Source organism: Meriones unguiculatus, chromosome X (genome assembly GCF_030254825.1).
Source record: "Meriones unguiculatus strain TT.TT164.6M chromosome X, Bangor_MerUng_6.1, whole genome shotgun sequence".
Lineage (NCBI taxonomy): Eukaryota > Metazoa > Chordata > Mammalia > Rodentia > Muridae > Meriones > Meriones unguiculatus.
The window spans coordinates 128,685,190-128,706,715 of record NC_083369.1 but is presented as its reverse complement, the minus strand read 5'-3'; the positions used below and the strand labels follow the sequence as shown (position 1 = coordinate 128,706,715).

At 37.5% G+C, this 21,526-nt stretch overlaps 1 protein-coding gene across 1 annotated transcript in view; it reads left to right on the top strand.

Moving 5' to 3' along the window:
* Maoa (monoamine oxidase A) overlaps nt 1–20,616 on the top strand; it is a 67,425-nt gene extending 46,809 nt beyond the window's left edge. The window contains exons 9-15 of the mRNA XM_060375512.1: nt 409–505; nt 5,139–5,192; nt 8,975–9,032; nt 15,442–15,539; nt 17,341–17,452; nt 18,332–18,394; nt 18,586–20,616. Coding sequence (XP_060231495.1) covers nt 409–505; nt 5,139–5,192; nt 8,975–9,032; nt 15,442–15,539; nt 17,341–17,452; nt 18,332–18,394; nt 18,586–18,732 — 629 coding nt within the window. The 3' untranslated portion in view covers nt 18,733–20,616. The remainder of the gene's footprint in view (nt 1–408; nt 506–5,138; nt 5,193–8,974; nt 9,033–15,441; nt 15,540–17,340; nt 17,453–18,331; nt 18,395–18,585) is intronic.
* The last annotated feature ends 910 nt before the right edge of the window (nt 20,617–21,526 follow it).

The following is a 21,526-nucleotide window of genomic DNA, read 5'->3' as shown; positions in this document are numbered from 1 at the left end:
ATTTTGATATAAGGAGCTTTACAGATATGGTTCCTGCTCATATTCAACAGAATTCCTTTTTACAACTTCTAGGGTTAATAGAAGTGATTCCTTCTAGCACATCCCATATCTTTCTCTGTGTGTTCCTGCACACAGGACCATTTTACCACTTTTCCCCATCTTACTATTTTTCCAGGCTGAATGTAGCCCTTTATGAAAAAATGATAGAGACAGGCCATTTTCTACATAAGGAATAGACATCCTTCTATAGTCATGTGTGTCTTTAAAATAAAAGGTTAGAGACGTGGAGCAAAGACTTGTAGTTTAAGATTTTCCCTCCTCCTCAGTAATATAGTTTATATACATTCTATTTATGTGTGTATTTCTAATGGTAGTTTTAATCTCTTAATTGATTTTCTCCTGGTTAAGACTATTGTGGCTGCATGATGATTGAAGATGAGGAAGCTCCAATTTCAATCACTTTGGATGATACCAAACCAGATGGATCATTTCCTGCCATCATGGGGTAGGTTGAAACTGGATGCAGTTTCCAATTTGTGTTAGTATAGGTGCTGGCAAAGGATATTGCTTTTAATTGGCACAAGTTATGGAAAATATAAATGATATCATGTTTACATGTATTAAAATATCAGTGTATTAAAATATAGCAGTGTTTTTGTGTGTGACACAAAAATCCTGGAAAGCTACTAAACTGACACCATGTTTCATTTGTGTCCACCTATGTATTTCTTTCTTCATAAAAGTTATATGCTGAGGGTAGAGTGGAATAGGCAGCTAGACAGTATAACAGTCAATATTGCCTAGAGATAGACTATCCACAGTCATTCTGGGAAGAGAGCCACTTTACTGTGTAAAACCTTGTAAATTCAATGTATCTAGACTTGATCTTCTTCCCAAACTCTTGTTGCATACTACCTAATAGTATCAATTAAAGATGATGCAGACTACTAGTGAATGGACTGTAGTTATCATTAACCAGCATTGCTTCTTTTATTTTTAGATGTACACAGATAGTACCAACAGTCTACTGAGAGCTAGTGCTCCAGAGAAGAAAATGGGCCCTCACAAAGGAAATGTTAAGCAGGGACTCACCTTCCTAGTCACCTACCTTTGTCCTTTTTTAAAAAATCCTATAATCCATAAAAAGTCTTTTATTGTGCTGCACAATTAAAAAAAAACCCACATGTTCATAACGGTCAAGTGACTTTTAGGGATGAATGATTTCTGCTTTTGTTTTCTGTGAAATGTGGGCCTCCTTCCTGAAGAGATAGGTGAGCTCAATAAAACATCACAACATGCCATTTTTTGAAAGTTACAGAGTAAAGGGACAGGGCCATGTTCCAAGGAAGTTATGAAGCTGCTTCTGCCTTGGGTTGCTGGTAAAATGTTTTAGAACCACTTCTCTGGCTATAAAGTAAGAAATAACACTAAATTTCCAAGGCGGATATGAGTTAACAATATAATGACCATAAGAACAACACATGCTCTTCATCTTAAGTCCCACTGAGTAAGGCGAGATTCAGGTAGTTTAGCCAGCTTGACATTCTATAGGTCAGCAAAATAAAAATCACAATGCAAGTTTCATAATGTCAGTGACAATAATAATAATAATAATGTCAGTTATAGATGAAAAAACATTGATGCTCTTGCCTTATGACCCACTGAAGTTGTTTTAGCTTTATAACAGGGACCTATGTGTTGCCACTCTTTGACAGGTATTGTTGGACTTCGTTAGGAAGTTCCTAGAAGAAGATATATTTAGTAGTTTTATTTTATTGGTAAAAAATGTAAATCAGGGTGAAAAATGTTTCAGTACATTTATACCTTGTGGAATGATCAAATCAAGTTCACTAGCATATCCTTTACCTCACATGGTGTTTTCTTGTGATAAGAACATTGAAAATCTTGTTTATCTATTTTTAACTATACAATAAATTAATATTATCTATGGTCATTCTACTCTACTGCAGATTAACAGAACTTATTTTTTAAGTTTAACTGTTACTTTATATTTATGGGAGGCCAGACTATATCTCTTCCAAATATGAAGAATCACTAAAAACAGTTGTGATGCCAGAGAACTCTCTTCCTGCCTTCTGTTAATCTAAAAGCAGGGCAGAGATTTAAAAAGGCAGAGGTCTTTCTGTTCTGTCTTGCATCTCTCTTATGTTAGGAAGTAAGTTCTCCTTTGCTAGAAATATCATTTTATTAGCTTAGATTGAGAGCTAGAGGAATCTGTGAGCTGACCTCAAAAAGTTACTTCCTACACATTTGCCTTCTCATGGTTTCCCATCTTCATAAGCACAAAATTGCTTTCCTTTTTTTCTATAATGTGCTGTTCTTTTTTTTTTTTTTTTTTTTGGTTTATTTGCCATGTGAGTATCTTCTTCTTCTTTTTTTTTTTTTTTTTTCAATTCAGTTTATTCAGAAACCTTGAACAAACATCTGACCCTGGGGAAAGCCAGCCCACAGCTTAAATAGCCTCTGGGTAGCCAACCCCAGGGTGCCACGTGGGCAATGCAGATAGGTCCACATGCATGGAAGCAAGCCAGATCCACAGCCTTAGCCAAATGTGGAATTGTTCGTGACAGAGAGCACTCACCATCGGGAAGGTGGAAGGCGGAAACCAGCTGTTCTTGATATGGAAATAAGCCTGGGTTACTTTTTACCATTGTGTCTCCCAAAGGACAAGCACTGCAAATTTCTTTTTTTAAAAAATCTCTTTTGTTGTTATTATTGCAACTATATGAGTTTTGAGGGTTGGGGTTAAGTAGAAATACTTTGTCTTTTATTACTGACACAAGTTGCTAGCTAGTTGGTGACCAGCTAGTCTTGTATTATTAGGGCAACAGTCTTTACCATCCTCTTTTTTGTGGGTACAATACTAGGTATTGAACCTAGGGCCTGGTACATGCTAAGGAAATATCTTCTGCCTTTTTGTACAATTTATTTTGATATAAAGATTCACTAAATTACTCAGTAGAAAAACTGCTTTTAAACATTCCTGCTTCAGTCTCTTGAGTCTGTATTTGTAGCACTGTACTGCCAGGGCGAGCTCTGCTGCTTTCCCTCCCTCCTTCCCTTTCTCCCTTTCTTCTCTCTCTCCCTCCCTTCTTTTATCCTTTCTTTCTTGAGGCAGGTTCTCATGTAGTCAGACTGGAGTCCTACTTGTTATATAGATGAGCTAGCCTTTAACTCCTGATCCTCTGGTCTCCACCTCCTAAATGCTGGGATTGCAGGAATATACCACTGTATGTGACTTTGTACTTTGGTCTTGATAATGAGAACCATAAAGATATATCACCTCCAGGTTGGTCTTTGCATTTGGCTCTAAGACCCTCAAAAACAGAGGTGATATTTAAGCAGCACTGTATTTGGAATAACCATAACCTTTTAGAAACTGTACTTTAGAACTATTAAATATCTCCAACACAACCCCAGCTTTTTTTATTTCCTCAGTAAATGGCTAAAGAAAATTGAACAATAGAAGTCCATAGTTAAAGGGAGTATTGTATGGCTAACTTGATATTTGACAGATATAAACAACAGTATCTTTGAGGTCAAAGCCATATAAAATTAACTGATTAATAACTTAATTTTTCATCAGATCTTAGTCATTTTAGTATACAAGTCTAAACTTACTGATTGTTGCAAAAACTATTAATTTTGAGTCAATACTGAAAGTGCTACCTCAAGCAAAATTATGATTGTATCCCATAAGGCTGACTAGATCAAATATCAATTTTCAACTCATTCGTTTTTAAATCCTAAGACTCTAATGATGGATTTCATTGTGGCATTTCATCCATACTTTGTGTTTAACAGTGTTCCTCTTCCACTGTTCATTCTCATCCTCTACCACTCCTCCAGTGAGTCTCTTTACTTAAATAATATGCAACTACCTGTGAAACTCCATCCTGTGTTAACACACTTTGCGTCTTTGCTTTTTAGAACATTCTCTATTAGCAGTCCTAAAGGAGTTTCAAGTCAAATTGAGGAACACTTTAATTCAGGGGTGATGAAAGGAAGAAATACCCAATTTCAGCCATGATCTATTTGCTTATTGGATATCTCTAAAACAAAATAAATACAATTTTAACCATTTTAATAAAGAAGTAGTTTCTCATACTTCAGTTTATTTAGATTGTGGGTGGGTACTGGAGAATAAATCCAGAGCTTTCTGCATACTAATCAAGTACTTTACCACTGGGTTATGTTACCACCCCTCCCTTGAAATTTTGTAAGATTTTTGTTTCTGTTAATAGTGTAAGTAAGGATTCGTCTTACAATTCAAATCTTTAAAATGTATGTGCATTTAGTATTATTAACGTAATAAATAAATTTTTTTAGTAAAGGAGACAGATAGATTATTGTTGGGTTTCACTGAGTTATTTTATTGGGAAGCTGCATTTAATCAGTTCCCAAAGAAGCTGACTTAGAGATAGAGACATGGGTACAGGAGGCTTATTGGGACAAACTTTAGGACTTACTGCTTTTGTGGGAGGGAAGGAATCAGGTCCAACTAGGGGGAGAGCTGGATATTAGTGTTGTCAAATGCAAGGTCTCAGCCAGCCCATGAAAGTCTAGAAGCTGGAATAGCCCTACACAGTTTTTCTAACCTGAGACAAGGGAATGGGCCAACTCAATCACTGGGTGTCAGTTGTCTCTTAGGAGGGAAAGGATATTGACCAAGGTATTTATCTGCTGCTGAGTATAATTACTGGGAAAGGTTTTATCTGTGAGATAAGGGCACCAATTACTGGTTTTAAAGAGCATTTAGGCAGTGAATAAGGGGTAAACCATGGCATCTATGGCTTGTATTAATAATTTTCCAGCTTTTCTTGAGTGTCATTGCCGGGATAATAATCTAATGTAATCTTAATATGTATAATAACATTGTAATTTGCTATAATATCAAAAATAGTTTGAATTTTAGATGTAAAATGTTGAGCACAAGGTTGCCTGTTACTTACAAACTCACAAGCTACAGAGTTCTGGATACATAGGAAGCCTTAAGACAGGATAGCATTTGTTCTAGGAGAAGGGGAGAGATGCAAGAGTTCATTAATGCTGAGTAGGTGATAATGTACATTTATCATAAGTATAACTGACTATTCAAATGTGGCTTTCTTTTCCAGCTTCATACTTGCCCGGAAAGCAGATCGACTTGCTAAGCTACAAAAAGAAATGAGGTAAACAATTTATACCTGAAAATCAATAATGGTTGCCTTTATAGTCTGTTTGTTGCACCAACAATAGTCAAATAGCAGCAAGAAAAGGACAATATTTTACAAATATTCTCAACCAGAACAAAGAAACTTAAAAAAAATACTTTTCTACGTTTTCTTTGTCCAAGTTAATTTCTACGTACATATATTAATTTAATTTTACACATTTGTGATCATTTTATGTGCTTAAGAGGTACAGTTTTCCCAGAATACTTAACTGAATAGAGCCCTTATGGCTTAATCACTTTTCTTAAGTGCCATCTCCAGCCTCTGAATATTTACTTCACCAATACGAGTTTGCCAAGATGATAAAGTTCTAACCAGGGAAATACTTGATGTGTGTGTGTGTGTTTGTGTGTGTGTGTGTGTGTGTGTGTGAGTGTGTGTGTGTGTGTGTGTGTAGGCTCATGCATAATATAACACATGGGTGGAGAACAGAGAACCATTTTGTGATATCAGTTCTCTTCTAAGTTGCAATGGGTTCCAGGGATTGAACTCAGGTCATCAGGACTATATACCAAGCACCTTTACCTATTGAACCATCCTCCTAACCTTAACATGGGAATTTTGGAAGGATACATACATTCAAATCATAGCCATTGACATGTGACAAAGTAAAGAGTAGCAGATCCATCTTTTTTTTTTTTTTTTTCATTATACCACACTAAGCTTGACATTTTCTTTTGGATTTCCTGGATTTCCTTTCTATTAATAGTAAGATAAATACCAGACTAGAGGTAGGCATTTCATTATGATTTCATGTATTGACTGAACTCTAAGGTTCTTGTAAGACAAAACCTTTACTGTGATGTGATTTATCAGTGATGAGAGCAGTAGTTTTCAAAACTGACTGTCTAGCTCTCCCAAATGTTATTTGGAAAGTCTGTTTTCTTAAGGCTTATAGAATGTGATTCAGTAGGTCTGAAGTAGAAACTGAGAATTTGTGTTTTTTAATCACCTTCTCAAATGATTATGATGAATACACTTATTAATAAGCTAGTGATACATACAACTACAAGATGATTTGGATGGTGACCTCTTTTGATTATAATTATAATATATTCTATTATATTTTGAGCCAAACTAATCGAAATGTCTTTCTCTGGGTAGAGAATGTAGCTTAGTTAAAACTCATATTTTATGTGTGAGAAGCCCAGTGTTCAATCCCTGTCACACATCCAAAAACAAATAATTACCTTCCATAAGTTTTTTAAAAAAGTTTTAATTTTAATGAGGAAAAGGGAAAGGAAAGGTAATTTTTGGTGTATTGTATAAACTTGTTTTTAGCTTATTTAATAATATGAAGTGCAGTAAATGACAGTTTATTATTTATGATTAAAAGGGAATTACAATGAATGTTGATTTTTACGTTTAGCTCTACTTCAGTAAAGATTTTATTATATGTCCAGAAAATAAAGTAAAAACATTAAGCACTTTTGAATACTGGTTGGCGATTGTGTTTGTTGGAATTTCTATTGCTGCAATGAAATACCATGATGAAAAAGTAAGTTGGAAAGAAACTGATTCAGCTTATACTTCCATATTTCTGTTCATCACTGAAGGAAGTCATGATAAAAACTCAAACAAAGCAGAAACCCGCGAGGCAGGAACTGATGCAGAGGCCATGAATGGGAGCTGCTTACTGCATTGCTTTACTAAGCTTGCCCAGGACCACCAGCCCAGGGATGGCACCACCCACCAGGGGCTAAACCCTCCACCATCAATTACTAATTGAGAATATAACTTATAGCTGCATTGCATGGAGACATTTTCTCAACTGATAGTCCTTCCTCTCTGATGACTCTAGGTTGGTCCACGTTGACACACAAAACTAGCCAATATAGCAATATTCTTACTTGACTTGGCAATATTCTTAATTGACTCTGAACATCTGAATTCCTGCTTATAATCACTCATAAAATGAGAAGCTTCCATCTTTTTCAGACATAGAAGAGAGGATGCCATACTGGACTGAGCATAAAATTTGACTCAACAAATGTTGAGCACCTACTATGGGCAAAATGCCCCAAACAGTAAAAGTTTTCTTTCTCATTACTTAACCGAATGAACCTGCATCTCACTGAGCTTTGACTTCATCTTTTCAATGAAGAATTTATATTAGACAGAGAAAGCAAAAAAAGCTTAAGATTTCTTCCTGTGTGTTAGGACTTTTAATCAACCATTTCCTAACTGTCCTAGAATTATTATCCACCTTATATTATGTGACAGCATTCATAAGTGACAGTTGTCTCCTCCAAAGCCTGGCATAGAAATGGTATAGCAATAATTAATATTTATAATTCCACCTTTTCTTCCATTCTTAACTTTTTGTACTTATGTGATAGGAGTTCGAAGAGTTATATTAGTAGTGTAATAATGATATCAAGAGTGATAAACTTACATTTTGTTCCATACTATTTAGATTAATTGGGTTTATGTTTTTAAGATAGTTTCTAATGCAATTGGCAATATAATTTGTATATTTTTATATTGTTTTTTATTACTACCAACCTTGACTCTTGCATCTACATATGCACTGACACTGTGCATATTTTTAACTGTTTATCTCATCTGGTCTTAATGCTTGTTTTGTGGATTTGAATTACATCTTTTTCTCATTTTCATAAAAATTATTTTTGTTTCTCATTAGCCTTTAACAAATATTTTAGAGACATTTTCACATGTTTAAACAATATAAAAACTTGAAAGAATTAATATAAATAGTATATATTCAGTACTTGAGATAGATCCATTAATTTAGAAAATGGCAAGTTTAGTAAATTGGATCTTCAAAAAAATTCACCAGGCATAGTTGTGAGTTTAAATTGTATCTTCTTTCGAAGAGAGATTAGCCAGGCATGATAGAATGTACATATGTGTTCAAAATTCTGCTGTCATTTTTAGCATTGGGGTATGCTTTCCTGTAGTTTGGTTTTGATCTAGTTTCATTGTATCCTCCTGTAGGAGAAAGATATACATGCTTTCAGATCACATTCTTGATATAATGGGCCTTTTATTCAATGTCTAGCTCACAGTCTAATACTTTTAAAGAGTAATTCAAAACCCAAGTTTGATGTAAACCTGTGTTCCTGAAAAATTTAACCTTCCTTTCTCCTAATGCATCTCGTGTCATTTGTCGTAGCCTAAGATTTGTTAGGAGTTACCGATGTGTAGTTCCATAGATCCTTTTTTCTTGGTCTTAGTTTCTCTGCTTCTGAAACAACATCTTTGCTCATTTTGAAACAAATAGTGAAAGTGTGTGAATATGTCCCTTTCAAAGAGACATTGGATCTAGAGAAAAGACAGCCCAATTGTGGCACAGAAATTGACTATCACCTGATGTTAATGCAAATGGAACAAATTTTAAAAAAACTTGATTTTTGTTATGAAGTAAAATGCAGATGTTACAAATCTTGTTGTAAAAATACAGTTGACAAGTGGAAGGACAAGAAATTCCAGTCTACCCATAGTGAGACCTTGTCTTTTTTTTTTTTAAAAAAAAGGAAAATTCTGTTGATTCCTCAAATTACCATGTTGAGGCATAGGATGTTAATCAGCATACAGAAATCCATTGAGACATATAAACTGAGTGCAGGGATTAATTTACTATTTGTTTTATAGCTACAGAAGGCTATTAAATTCATTTTTCTTCAAGGAAGTCACTATTAAGTACCCTAGAACTTAGTGTCTTTATTTTATGCTCATTAGTTTTGACTTATTTAACATGTTTTTACTCTTCTCTATAGGAAGAAGAAAATCTGTGAGCTGTATGCCAAAGTTCTGGGATGCCAAGAAGCTTTATATGTAAGAACCCCTAGTCTTTAGCAGGTTTTGCTCTGTTGGCTCAAAGTGGTAAATTAAAGCAAATTCTGGTTTCCTAGAAATCTTAAGTAGAGAATAGAAAGAGGTGTGCTTAATTTAGAGGACTAATTTCAGCAATCCAAAAACATTTAAAACTAGTGTCAGGTACTTTGGGCTTTTTCAATGCTCACTGGACAACAGGCCTTCAATTGTAGTAGGAGACTTGGAGCTATAACCATTATATCACCAATTACTGAGATTGGTCTGCAGAACACAGATCCTGTGCTTCTGTCATTGTCAAGTGCTTGCTGAAAACAAAAACAAAAAAACCCTAGATATGTCATTAAGTGTTGCTGAAGGCATCATGATGTGTATTTGACAGACCAGACTTAATCTTTGGGCAGATCAAAGGCATACTAATTCATTTGCCACATGGAGACTCAATTCATACCTCATTGGCACTCTAGGATTTTCATACTGCTTCTGAAAGCAGTGGGAAGAAAATAGTTTCTGAAGAGCCCACCAATAGCTGAAGACTTTTCCTGTGGATTATTGATTGAACTATGCAAATAATAAACATCTAGATTGTGACAAGGAAATTATGGAAGGCTCTCTCATGTTCCCCAGGAAGCACTTAAATCTTAATTGTTTTCTTTGAGCACTATTTTTATCATGTACTTTTCCAGCTTAGGGAAGGGATTCTGAAAAAAAAAATGCTTTGTGTTTGTCCCTACTTGCTCCCTCCCACATTTCTCTTGTTAGCAACACCTGTCTAGATCCCTTGTCTTGGATATTTCAGAGTTTGGAGAACACCTTTCCAAAAAATGATTGTTAGTAAGATTTTCCAAAGACTTAGCACTAATATTTAGAATCTGTGTGAATGAGAGTGTCTTCTTGACTCCCTTATGCAAGAGGTTGAGAAGATCAATGTCTTTATTATACAAACGTATTTTCTTCCAATACCGGGGATGAAACATGGGACCTTGGCATATTAAGAAAGAGCTATAATGCTCAGCTTCATCTCCAGGCTGTTCCCCCCCCCCCCTTAATCTTACTTCTCTCCATTTTCCTTTTCTTTCTTATTTATTTTCTTTTTTTTTACTTTTTTATTTTTATTTTTTATTAATTACACTTTATTCACTTTGTATCCCCCCATAAGCCCCACCCTCCTCCCCTCCCAATCCCACCCTCCTTCCTTCCTTTTCACACATGCCCCTCCCCAAGTCCACTGATAGGGGAGGTCCTCCTCTCCTTCTTTCTGATCTTAGTCTATCAGTTCTCATCAGGAGTGGCTGCATTGTCATCTTCTGTGGCCTGGTAAGGCTGCTCCCCCCTCAGGGGGAGGTGATCAAAGAGCAGGCCAATCAGATTATGTCAGAGCAGTCCCTTTTCCCATTACTATGGAATCCACTTGGATACTGAGCTGCCAAGTGCTACATCTGTGCAGGGGTTCTATATTATCTCCATGCCTGGTACTTGGTTGAAGTATGAGACTCTGGAAAGACCCCTGTGTTCAAATTTTCTGGTTCTGTTGCTCTCCTTGTGGAGTTCCTGTCCTCTCCAGATCTTACTATTTCCCATTTCTTACATAAGATTCCATGCACTCTGCCCAACAGTTGGTCATAAGTCTCAGCGTCTGCTTTGATAGTCTGCAGGGCAGAGTCTTTCAGAGGCCCTTTGTGGCAGGTTCCTAGGTTGTTTCCTTCTTTTGATGTCCATCCTCTTTGCCTTTCAGGATGGGGATTGAGCATTTTAGTCAGGGTCCTCTCTCTTGATTAGTTTCTTTAGATGCACAAATTTTACTTGGTTTGTCCTATGTTATATGTCTATATGAGTGAGTATTTTCTTTTCAAAGTTTTTTTTTAATTTTTTTGTTTTTATATTACTTACAGTTTATTCACTTTGTATCCCACCTGTAGCCCCCTCCCTCATTCTCTCCCAATCCCATCCTCCCTCCCTCATTTCCTCCCATGCTCCTCTTCAAGTCCACTGATAGGGGCGGTCCGCCTCCCTTTCCATCTGACGCTAGCCTATCTGGTCTCATCAGGACTGGCTACATTGTCTTCCGCTGTGGCCTGGCAAGACTGCTCCCCCATCAAGGGGTGGTGATCAAAGAGCTAGCCAGTGAGTTCATGTCAGAGACAGCCCCTGTTTCCCTTACTAGAGAACCCACTTGGACACTGAGCTGTCACATCTGTGCAGGGGTTCTGGGTTATCTCCATGCATGGTCCTAGATTGGAGTATCAGTCTCAGAAAAGACCACTGGGCCCAGATTTTTTGGTTCCGTTGCTTTCCTTGTGGAATTCCTGTCCCCTCCAGGTCTTTCTATCTCCTCCTATCATAAGTTTCCTTGCACTCTGCCCAAAGTTTTGTAATGAGGCTCAGTATCTGCTTTGATACACTTCTGGGAATAGTCTTCCAGAGGCCCTCTGTGGTAAGCTCCTGTCTTGTTTCCTGTTTTCTACCTCTTCCTATTTCCATCCTGTTTGCCTTTATGAGTGAAGATTGTTCATATTACCCAAAGTCCTCCTTCTTTCTTGCTTAGCTTCTTTAGGTGTACAGATTTTTAGTATGTTTATCCTATATTATATGTCTAATATTCACTTACAAGTGAATATATACCATGTGTGTCTTTCTGCTTCTGGGATACCTCACTCAGGATGATCTTTTCTATATCCTACCATTTGCCTGCAAATTTCAGGCTTTCCTTGTTTTTAATTGCTGAGTAGTATTGCATTGTGCAAAAGTACCACAATTTCTGTATCTACTCCTCTGTTGATAGACACCTGGGTTGTTTCCAGGTTCTTGCTATTACGAATAAAGCTACTATGAACAAAATTGAACAAACATCCTTGTGTACTTGAGCACATGTTGGATATATGCCTAGCAGTTGTATAGCTGGCAATGGATGAAGCACTATTCCTAATTGTCTGAGAAAGCTCCAGATTGATTTCCAAAGTGGTTGTACAAGTTTACATTCCCACCAGCAATGGTTCTCCTTTCTCTAGATCCTCTCCAACCTGTACTGTAACTTGAGTTTGTGACCTTAGCCATTCTGATGGCTGTAAGGTGAAATCTCAGGGTCATTTTGATTTGCATTTCCTCGATGACTAAGGATGTTGACCATTTCTTTGAGTGTTCCTCTGCCATTCAATATCCCTCTACAGAGAATTCTCTGTTTAGCTCTGTACCTCATTTTTTAATTGGATTACTTGATTTGCTGCTTTTTAGGTGCTCTTGTATTTGGGGCATAGATGTTCAGAATTTTGATGTTCTCCTGGTGGATTTTTCTTTTGATGAGAAGGAAGTGGTCCTTCTCATTTTTTTTTTTTTTTGATTAATTTTGGTTGAAAGTCTATTTTACTAGATATTAGGGCAGCTATTGCAGCTTGTTTTCTGGGTCCCTTTGCTTGAAAATAATTTTTCCAGCCCTTTACTTTGAGGTAATGTTTATCTTTGTTGCATAGGTGTGTTTCTTGGATGCAGCAGAATGTTTTTTCTGCAACCATTCTGTTAGTCTGTGTCTTTTTATTGGAGAGTTGAGTCCATTGATGTTGAGAGATAATAGTGACCAATGCTTTTCTTTTTCTTCTTTTTTTTTTTTTACTTTCTTTGATGTGGGGTTGGTGGTGTTACCGTGTTTTGTTGCTTGTATTCTTTTGATTTTTTGTGTATGTATCTATGTCCTATGTTTTCTTAGATGTAGTTGTTTTCGTTGGGTTGGAATTTTCCTTCTAGTATAGTTTATAGGGCTGTGTTCCTGTGTACATACTGTTTAAATTTAGTTTTCTCACAGAATATTTTGTTTTCTCCATCTATGGTGATTGAAAGCTTTGCTGGGTATAGTAGTATGTGTTGGCACCTGTGGTCCCTTAGAGTCTGCATGACATCTGTCCAGACCCTTCTGGCTTTCATAGATTCTTTTGAGAAGTCTGGTGTGATTCTGATAGGTCTACTTTTATATTATACTTGGCCTTTTTCCCTTGCTGCTTTTAATATTTTTCTTTGTTCTGTACATTTAGTGTTTTGACTATTATGTGATTTGAGGAGTTTCTTTTCTGGTCCTGCCTATTTGCTGTTCTATCGGCCTCTTCTATGTTTATGGATATCTCTTTCTTTATATTGGGAAAATTTTCTTCTATGATTTTCTTCAAAATATTTTCTGGACTTTGGAGCCTGGAATCTTCTTGTTCTTCTATTCCAATTATTCTTAAATTTCATCTTTTCATGGTGTCTTTTATTTCTTGGATGCATTATGTTTGGCTCTTTTACCATTTTACTTTTACTCTGAGAGATGTATCAGTTTCTGCAAGTTTATCTTTAGCACCTGAGATTCTCTCTTCTATCTCTTGTCTTCTGTTAGTGATGCTTACCTTTGTGTTTCCTGATCTTTTCTCTAAGTTCTCCAGCTCCAGGATTTTCTGTTTGTGATTTTTTTTTTTATTGATTCTAACTCTGTTTTCATGTCTTGCACCATTTCCCTCTTCTGTTTGAATGTGGATTCCTATCTTTCCATGATGGCCTCTATTTTTTGTTTGTTTCGTCTCCATATGCCACTAATTGTGCTTCTTCTCGTGTCTCTATTTGTTTGACTGTAGTTGCTTCTATATCTTTGAGAGCTTTTTTTCATTTCTTCCTTATTTGCCTCCATTTGTCTGGATATTCCTTTGAGAAATTCGTTCCTCTCTTCTTTATGTGTCTCTAATAATTGGATAAACACAGCTTTAAAATAATTTTCCAGGGTTTCTGAAGAAATGAAATATCCATTGATTTGGGGGGTTGCTGTTGAAGCTATGATGTCCTGATTTTTGTTTGATGTGTTCTTATAACCACCTCAAGCTATCTACTTATCCATTACCTTTGTTGTTTGTTCCTGGAGTCTGTACTTCAGCCTGGGTCTGCCTTTCTCTGGTGTCTGGAGTATTCTTCAGGGAATATGAGAGAGATTCATGATTTGAGATTGTGTGTTGGTGTTTCAGCTGTAACTAAAGGATGAAGTTCACAGGCACAGTTGCACAAGTACGGGTGAGCAAGTGCAGGAGTATGCATAGATGTATGCCTTGCAAGACAGGGTCCTAGAGTGTAGATACCTGGAATGTGGGGCTTAAGTGTAGGAGGGGATGCAGGTGCTGGCTCTGTTCATGGGTGCAATGTGTATGTGCACGTTTCCCTGAATACTTCGGTGGCCTACAGGCCTGTAGTACTGTCCACCTGGTATGCAGATCTGTCTAGGCTCCAGGAAATTATTGTCTGGACTCCACTGGTAGACCCACAGAACAGGGGCTTCAATGTTGATACTGCTGTCCCAAGAATCCCTATGTTACCCACAGTGGGTGAGAGGGTTAGAGGGATCCATTGTCTGGCTGCTAGCATAGAGGGAAGGACTCTGGATCTTGGGCTCTGCATGCACTCACTTGAAAGTGCACTCATGCATTAGTAGGCCTAATCAGAAAGCACAGATGTTCCCCCTGTTCTGTACTCTCAGATTTGGACCTGCAGGGGCAAATGAGAATGTAGGAGTCCAGTCAGCTCAGCTGTGTCCACTGTTTGTCTGCTGGGCACGGGGACCCTTACTTGAGATTGCCACTTCTGTTATTTCAGTCACGGAGCATGGAGGCTCCTGTTAGGGCTAGCAGCCACCCCGCTACCACCACTGCAGACCTGGTAGGCTGATACATCTACCCACTGGGAGGCCCTGGAAGCCTATACAGCTGCCCACAGACCTGGGAGATGCTGAGAAACCTGGATAACCTTCCACATACCGGGGATGCCCATCCTGTGGCCTGCTGGGAGTCAAGCCACAGCTGCAAAACTGGGAGGCCAGTACAGAAGCTCTCTGGGAGGCCCTTCGGAAGCCTGTACAGCTGCCTGCACCTACAGAACTGGAAGGTCCACCTCTGCTGTCTTAGTTACCGAGCAGGGAGGTCCATGCTTGGAACAGCAGGCACTTCAAGCCACCTCTGCGAAGGAGGGAGGCCTATTAAGGGGAAGTGCAGGGGTGAGAATATTTACCACTCTCAGTCCCTGGAGACATCCACAGGTGACCTGGATTCAAATGGTCTCAGCTCATGGGTTGTCCCTTCTCTCCTGGGAAGCCTCAGTGTCAATGTTCTGGCTTCATATGCCCCTCCACTCACCAATTTCAGAATTTTGGATCCTGTGCCCCTCAGATATGGTGTGTGCTGGTCGCCACCATCTTGGAACGACCCCCTCCTCCCCCCCAGCCCTTATTTATTTTCATAGCACTGCGGTTCAGTCTCAGGGTCTGGCACACACTGGTGAGTTCCTTCCCCAGTTTATGCTTTAAATACAAACTTTCCATTAATGTAAAATATATAAAAGCCTTCACTGTTTACAGGTAACAGTTCAATTGATTTTTTCTTTTGGAATTTTTCTCCCCATTGAACTATAGCCGGTCCATTATGAAGAGAAGAACTGGTGTGAGGAGCAGTACTCCGGGGGCTGCTACACAGCCTACTTCCCTCCTGGCATCATGACCCAATATGGAAGGTAATATCCCACCACTACATCAACTCATATAAGGCTGGCATGCATTCAGGCAAGCCTTGTTCAATAAGAATTATGTAACGGGGGATTTTCTTCTTTGTAAATTCCAGATAGTCAACTTGTAACTCGGTGGATGTCCCTAGAGAAATGCACATCAGTACATAGAGCTGTTGCAGAGTACTAGGCAGGACTGCAAATGCAGCACTTGTAAAATGAAGACAGCCACATTGTCTTTGGGAAAGCCTTTTGAGCTCTCCTCAGCATTTACTCTCACAGGGTTACTATATACTCCGTGGCACTGTTGTACACAGAAGGACAATGGCTGCATTTGCCAAATACATCTATCTTATTAACAGAGAAGTTTCAAATATTCCTCTCCAGAATAAAGAGTGCTCAGTGTATACAGCTGAGATGGGAGGAGATGAGATCTACATGGCTGGGAGTATACCTTTATTTAGAAACACCTTGTTTCACATATATTATTATTATTTGCCTTATAGGCATATGATCCAGAATCACTTGTTCAGTTTCAAGACATACCACACAGAAGGAAGCATAAAGTGATAGCCTTCTATGAGGCATTCATAATTTCTTCACAATTTTTCCTGTCTGGTTGTGATTATCACCGTCTCTCTCTCTCTCTCTCTCTCTCTCTCTCTCTCTCTCTCTCTCTCTCTCTCTCTCTGTGTGTGTGTGTGTGTGTGTGTGCGTGTGTGTGTGTGTGTTGGGGGTTCTTCAGCAAATGATTTGTTATCTAGTCATATCACACTTTCATCGAGTTTCTGGAGAACCAATTGTAGAATGTTAGCATTGGGTTACAGGTTACATCTATCCATGGACAACAAAGCAGACCTTATTTACCTTTGCTTTCAAGAGCATTTTCTTTATCTTTTTTTTTTCTTAAATTCAAAAAACTATTGTTATTAAAGCAAGACTGTTAAACAGATCTAGTTATGGAGTCTCAAAAGAGATATAAATAGCAGAAATAGAATCAAGAGGAAATGAGGCATAGGCTTCTTGAATTGGAGAAAGGAGTGCCTTTCTCCAATTGAGGCTTGAGGCTCAATTAGAGGGTTGAGAAGAGGCTTTTGGCTGAGTGGGGGGGATATACAGTTTGGAGGAGTTCATATAAATGTTCAAGCAAAAATAAAACAAAGAAGGTTGTGTTAGATAGTTCCCCATTGAACCTATCCTTTCCTTGGTCCTGTTTATCAGAACTTTCTTCTAGGAAGAATCTATTTCCTCACCCTTAGCTAGTCCCCATAAATGTTTTGACAAACTTACAGATGATGTTATTTTAAGAGAAATACTCAGAATACTTGCGGCATCTCTTCTACCAGAAATGAGGGTGCTTGTACTTTCCCCCATGCTATCACAGTATCTTGATGTCCTAAAAGTTGTTTCATGGGTTCATTCTGTGGCTGGTGTATAATCTTGAGTAAAACTGTACCCCACAGAAGATAGTATAATGAGATAAATGGCCAACAATCAGGAAACATGAGTATAAAATGTTACTAAAGGAATAAATTCATGTTCTCACAAGCTGACTAGTTGGCCAGAAGAAGGTCATCATCACCTCTAATTGATTAATAATCTTACAGTCTGCTTTTCCCAGGTTTAGATCTTTGCACACAGACCCAGAAAACAAAGAACAGCTTTTTACTTTGGGATGAAACACACAAGTGTTTCTTCCTTGATTGGTTGCTCTTCTTTTGTGAACTAGATGAAGGCAATGAGTGATTGACTCATTTCCCCTCAACACCTTCCCTTGTAAATCTGTGTGACCTCCTATTTTTCCTTGAAGGGTAATTCGCCAGCCAGCAGGCAGGATTTACTTTGCAGGCACGGAGACAGCAACAGAGTGGAGTGGCTACATGGAAGGAGCAGTCCAAGCTGGAGAACGAGCAGCTCGAGAAGTAAGGAAAAATCTAAGGTGTACTCCTTTTTCATTGTAATTACATCTGGGAAGCAGTACTGAGAATTGAAATGAAAGTGTCATGCGTGAGGGACATGGGCTATACCAGTGACAATATTGCTGTCATCTGATCTTTCCAGTTCTTTGTTTTATCTTTATATGAATATACAGCAAGAAACTAGATATTTGGACTATTTTATTAAGACAACTAGGCACACTTATGGAGTACACAGACATTTTGTTTCCTGTGTGTAATATACAATGATCAAATCAAGATAATTTGCATCTCCTTCACAGCAGACATGTACTTATTTTTTTTTAAACATTCAGAATCTTTTCTTCCAGTTCTTTGGAAGTATATAGTAAATTGTGATTTTAAATATGTATTTTTAAATATGTATATTGCTATATAATGCTAGGATTTATGCCTCTCATTGAATTATATTTTAGTACCTATTATTCAGTCTCAGTAGCCTTACTCTATGGTACCTTTCTTAGCTTCTGATAGCCTCTGTTATTTTCTGTAGTCTTACAGGATTCACTTATTTGGCATCTGCCTATAAAGGACAACATATATTATTTTATGGCATATGCTATTTGTCTTTCTAGGCATGGCAGATTTCATTTATATCTGTATTGTCCTCTAAGCTTACCCATGTTGTCATATTGACAGGATTTAATTTCCATTTAAAGCTGAATAGTGTTGTATTGTACGGGAATAACAGATTTTCTTTATCCATTCATCTATTTCTTGACACTGCTAGCCTATGTTTTCATTTCTCTGCTACCCACCTATGGGTTCATCTGCCTTTAACAGGACTTTGAATCTATCAAAATTACTTAATGTCACGTTGTAATATGACAGTCACTTTTCTTTCAGGTCTTGAATGCTCTAGGAAAAGTGGCTAAGAAAGACATATGGGTTCAAGAGCCTGTGTCCACGGTAAGTTTGGCTACTCCATTTTTATAAACCAACTACATAGCACATAAAAATTGCACTGTCCTTCATTCAGCCTCTGCTTTTACTGTAGATGGAAATGTCTTAGGAGATGAAATGCACACTATTGCAAATAGATTTTGTTTCTTCTAGCGACAACCAGAGTTTCTATTAATGATCTATGTTCATCCATCTAGGATGTTCCAGCATTTGAAATTACCCACACTTTTCTGGAGAGGAACCTGCCTTCTGTGCCTGGTCTGCTAAAGATCACTGGGTTTTCCACTTCTGTGGCTCTTCTCTACTTCGTGTTGCACAAGTTTAAACTGCTGCCACGATCTTGAAGATTTTCATCCTCAGGCTTCCTGCTTGATCATTCGTAGCATCATCACCATCAAAATGAAAATGTGGATGAATGATAGCCTGTGTCTTAGGCCATTTAAGTGCACTTGATTTAACCCTCCTCAGTTTAATATCAGTCTTTGTAAAGTGATAACAATCCAAAGAATCACCTAGTTAATTTCAATGAGATCAAGTTGCATCCTGTTTGTTAGACTAATTCATGTTAGTTGATAGAATAAACCTTGTGTGTGCCTATTTTAAAAAGGTGAAATGTTTATGAGGAATAATCTCTGGGTTCTGTTTTTCTTGCTTTTAATGCAAAATGGTTAATCGTTTCAGAAATAAACCACTTGATATCGTGTCTTTTTTTTGTCATTCCACAGACATGTAGAGTAAAATAGTGGCTAAAATATATCCTAGATATCCTCACTGACTAGTTCCATGTGAGACAAACTACAATAGACACTGTATTTTCTGGACTGTATCTAGACATGAACAGATCCTTGTCAGTAACATTCTGTTCTGATTTGAGGAATGTACCCTTTTTTTTTTTAATGTGGATTATGGCTGTCTGATCAAAGAATTATGTCTCCAAGCTTACCTGTGTCTTCAACGTGTTTAAATATTAGCATGCCATTTTCTTCCAAGTACCAAAGGACACATTAAATTTTCTCTATTGTCATTTATTGATACAGTCAAATACAAAAATGAAATTAGGGCTCTATGTGAAAATATCACTTGTTTTAATATTAGGTTTTATAACAGATATTAAATTGAATGATTATATATATTCAGACTCAGTTTTCCATCTTAGGTGTTTTGTTGGTCCAGAATGGTGCCTATCTCTTCTCTTTCCCATTTGAGAAACTGTCAATATTCAAAAGAAAAAAAATTCCGAAGGTTTCAACCACAAAGCACTTTCTTTTTTAAAAAATGTAATTTTTTTTATTATTTAAGAAGAATTAAAAGATTGCCAGCACATGCCAGCCAACCCGAGTTTATTATACTGGCTGTATCCTAAATGCAGACCTCTGGGTGCTGATGTGAGAGCTTGCAATCTAGATTTTTCTGCCCTGCTTTATCTTGTAATTCAGAAACATTTTTAACTTAAAAAGTTTCAGGGATATCTTGGATATTCTCCAGTACATAAGGAGTTGCCTTGATTCAAATAAAACTATAGTGAGGATTCTCAGCACTGATATGCTACACTTGTGTGTGTTAACTTACTAACTCAGTCCTGACATACCCTAAAATTATTTAAATAGCAGAATTGGCAAGAGTTCTAACAATATTCAGATTGTTAACATTGAACTATTGAATGTTGAAAACCTCCTGAGCTGGCAGTTTACCCCCTTCTACTTCTGAAAAAAAAAAAAAAAAAACCTGTTAATCTATCCTGATGATATCAACCCTTTTAAGTTACAGTTTGTGTATTAAAGTGATTTCCAGTACAGATGTGCTTAGACAGTAATGGGAGTTGAGAAACACCATATGTGAGATTGTGTACCACAAATACAACATAGGTCTCTTTTTTGAAACAGAGAAGTAAAAGTCATTTTAAGAGGTTCATAATCCCCTTCCTAGTCCTGAAGGTGGCCTTTCTCCATAGTTAGGATGAGAATTAGATTTAAAAGTACACCTTTTTGTCACAGATGTTAAATATGATCTCGTGTTACACTGAAAAAAAATGTAAGCTTTATCAAAGGACTGTGAATTATGTTTTGTTTGATGGTTGTGAACATGATACCTAATGTTCCACGTTCAAAATTGGCCCCAGAGCTACATGTATCCATATGTACAAGATTTGCCACTGAATTAAGATTCTGTCTGTATGGTACTGGGTTTTGTTGTTGTTATTAATAAAATGTGATGCTAGTCTTCATTCAGATAGACTTCTCTGCTTGGCTAATAGTTTATCAGAAGGTCCAAATTGTTTCTTATAGCCAGAAGTCTACAGAGGACAGACTTTTAAAAAGCACTTGATATTGAGGCTCTAAATTCTTAATAGTGGGTTTGATCTTCATATAATGAAGGTTGCCTGGGAGTAGATCAAATGCTTTACTATAGGTACTAGAGATCTGACTGTGCTACAGGTGTGGATTCAATGGCAAGGTTTCTCACCTAATTAACTTATGATGCCTTTAGCAGATGACTTGGGTTCTCTGTCTCAATTTTCCCATCTGTGGAAAGATGATTTTGTGCTTGATGGTTTCTTGGCAGTCTCTTCATTATATTATGTGATTAATGCATTCTATTGCTAGCACTATTTCTCATCACTTTTTGGGTTTCGTAGGAACAGACAGAGATGCTGGGTCAGGAGAGAAAGCTTTCTAAGATAGCATTCCAAGAGGTTGAGGAAGGCAAGTTTGTGCAGGGGACAGAGTCAGCTAGCAAAGAAATTGCAATTGAAGGCTCAAGACATTCTGATGGAAGCTGGGAAGGTTGTTGAGAGTTGGCCACATTAAGGCAAGATGCAGGCTCTTTGTCTTTCCAACAGATACTCTCTGGAATGAAGCATGATCAAAGATAAGTCAAGTCCAGGAACAATTCTTAATAAGAAACTTATCTGTGATTCTCAAGTCCTAATAATAAATGAGAATCAGCCTGCATCCTGGCAGCTGGGGAATCTAGAAAGCAGGACAGTTTCTAGTTCTGCAGAACATATAAGATTGCCTTGACATGTATAAACCATTATGGACTTGAACTTTGCTACCATTCTCTCTCTCTGAACTTGTCCTTATTGAACAGAAGGCTTCATTTCTATATTATTCTTTATAAAGGAAAAACGAGTTTGGA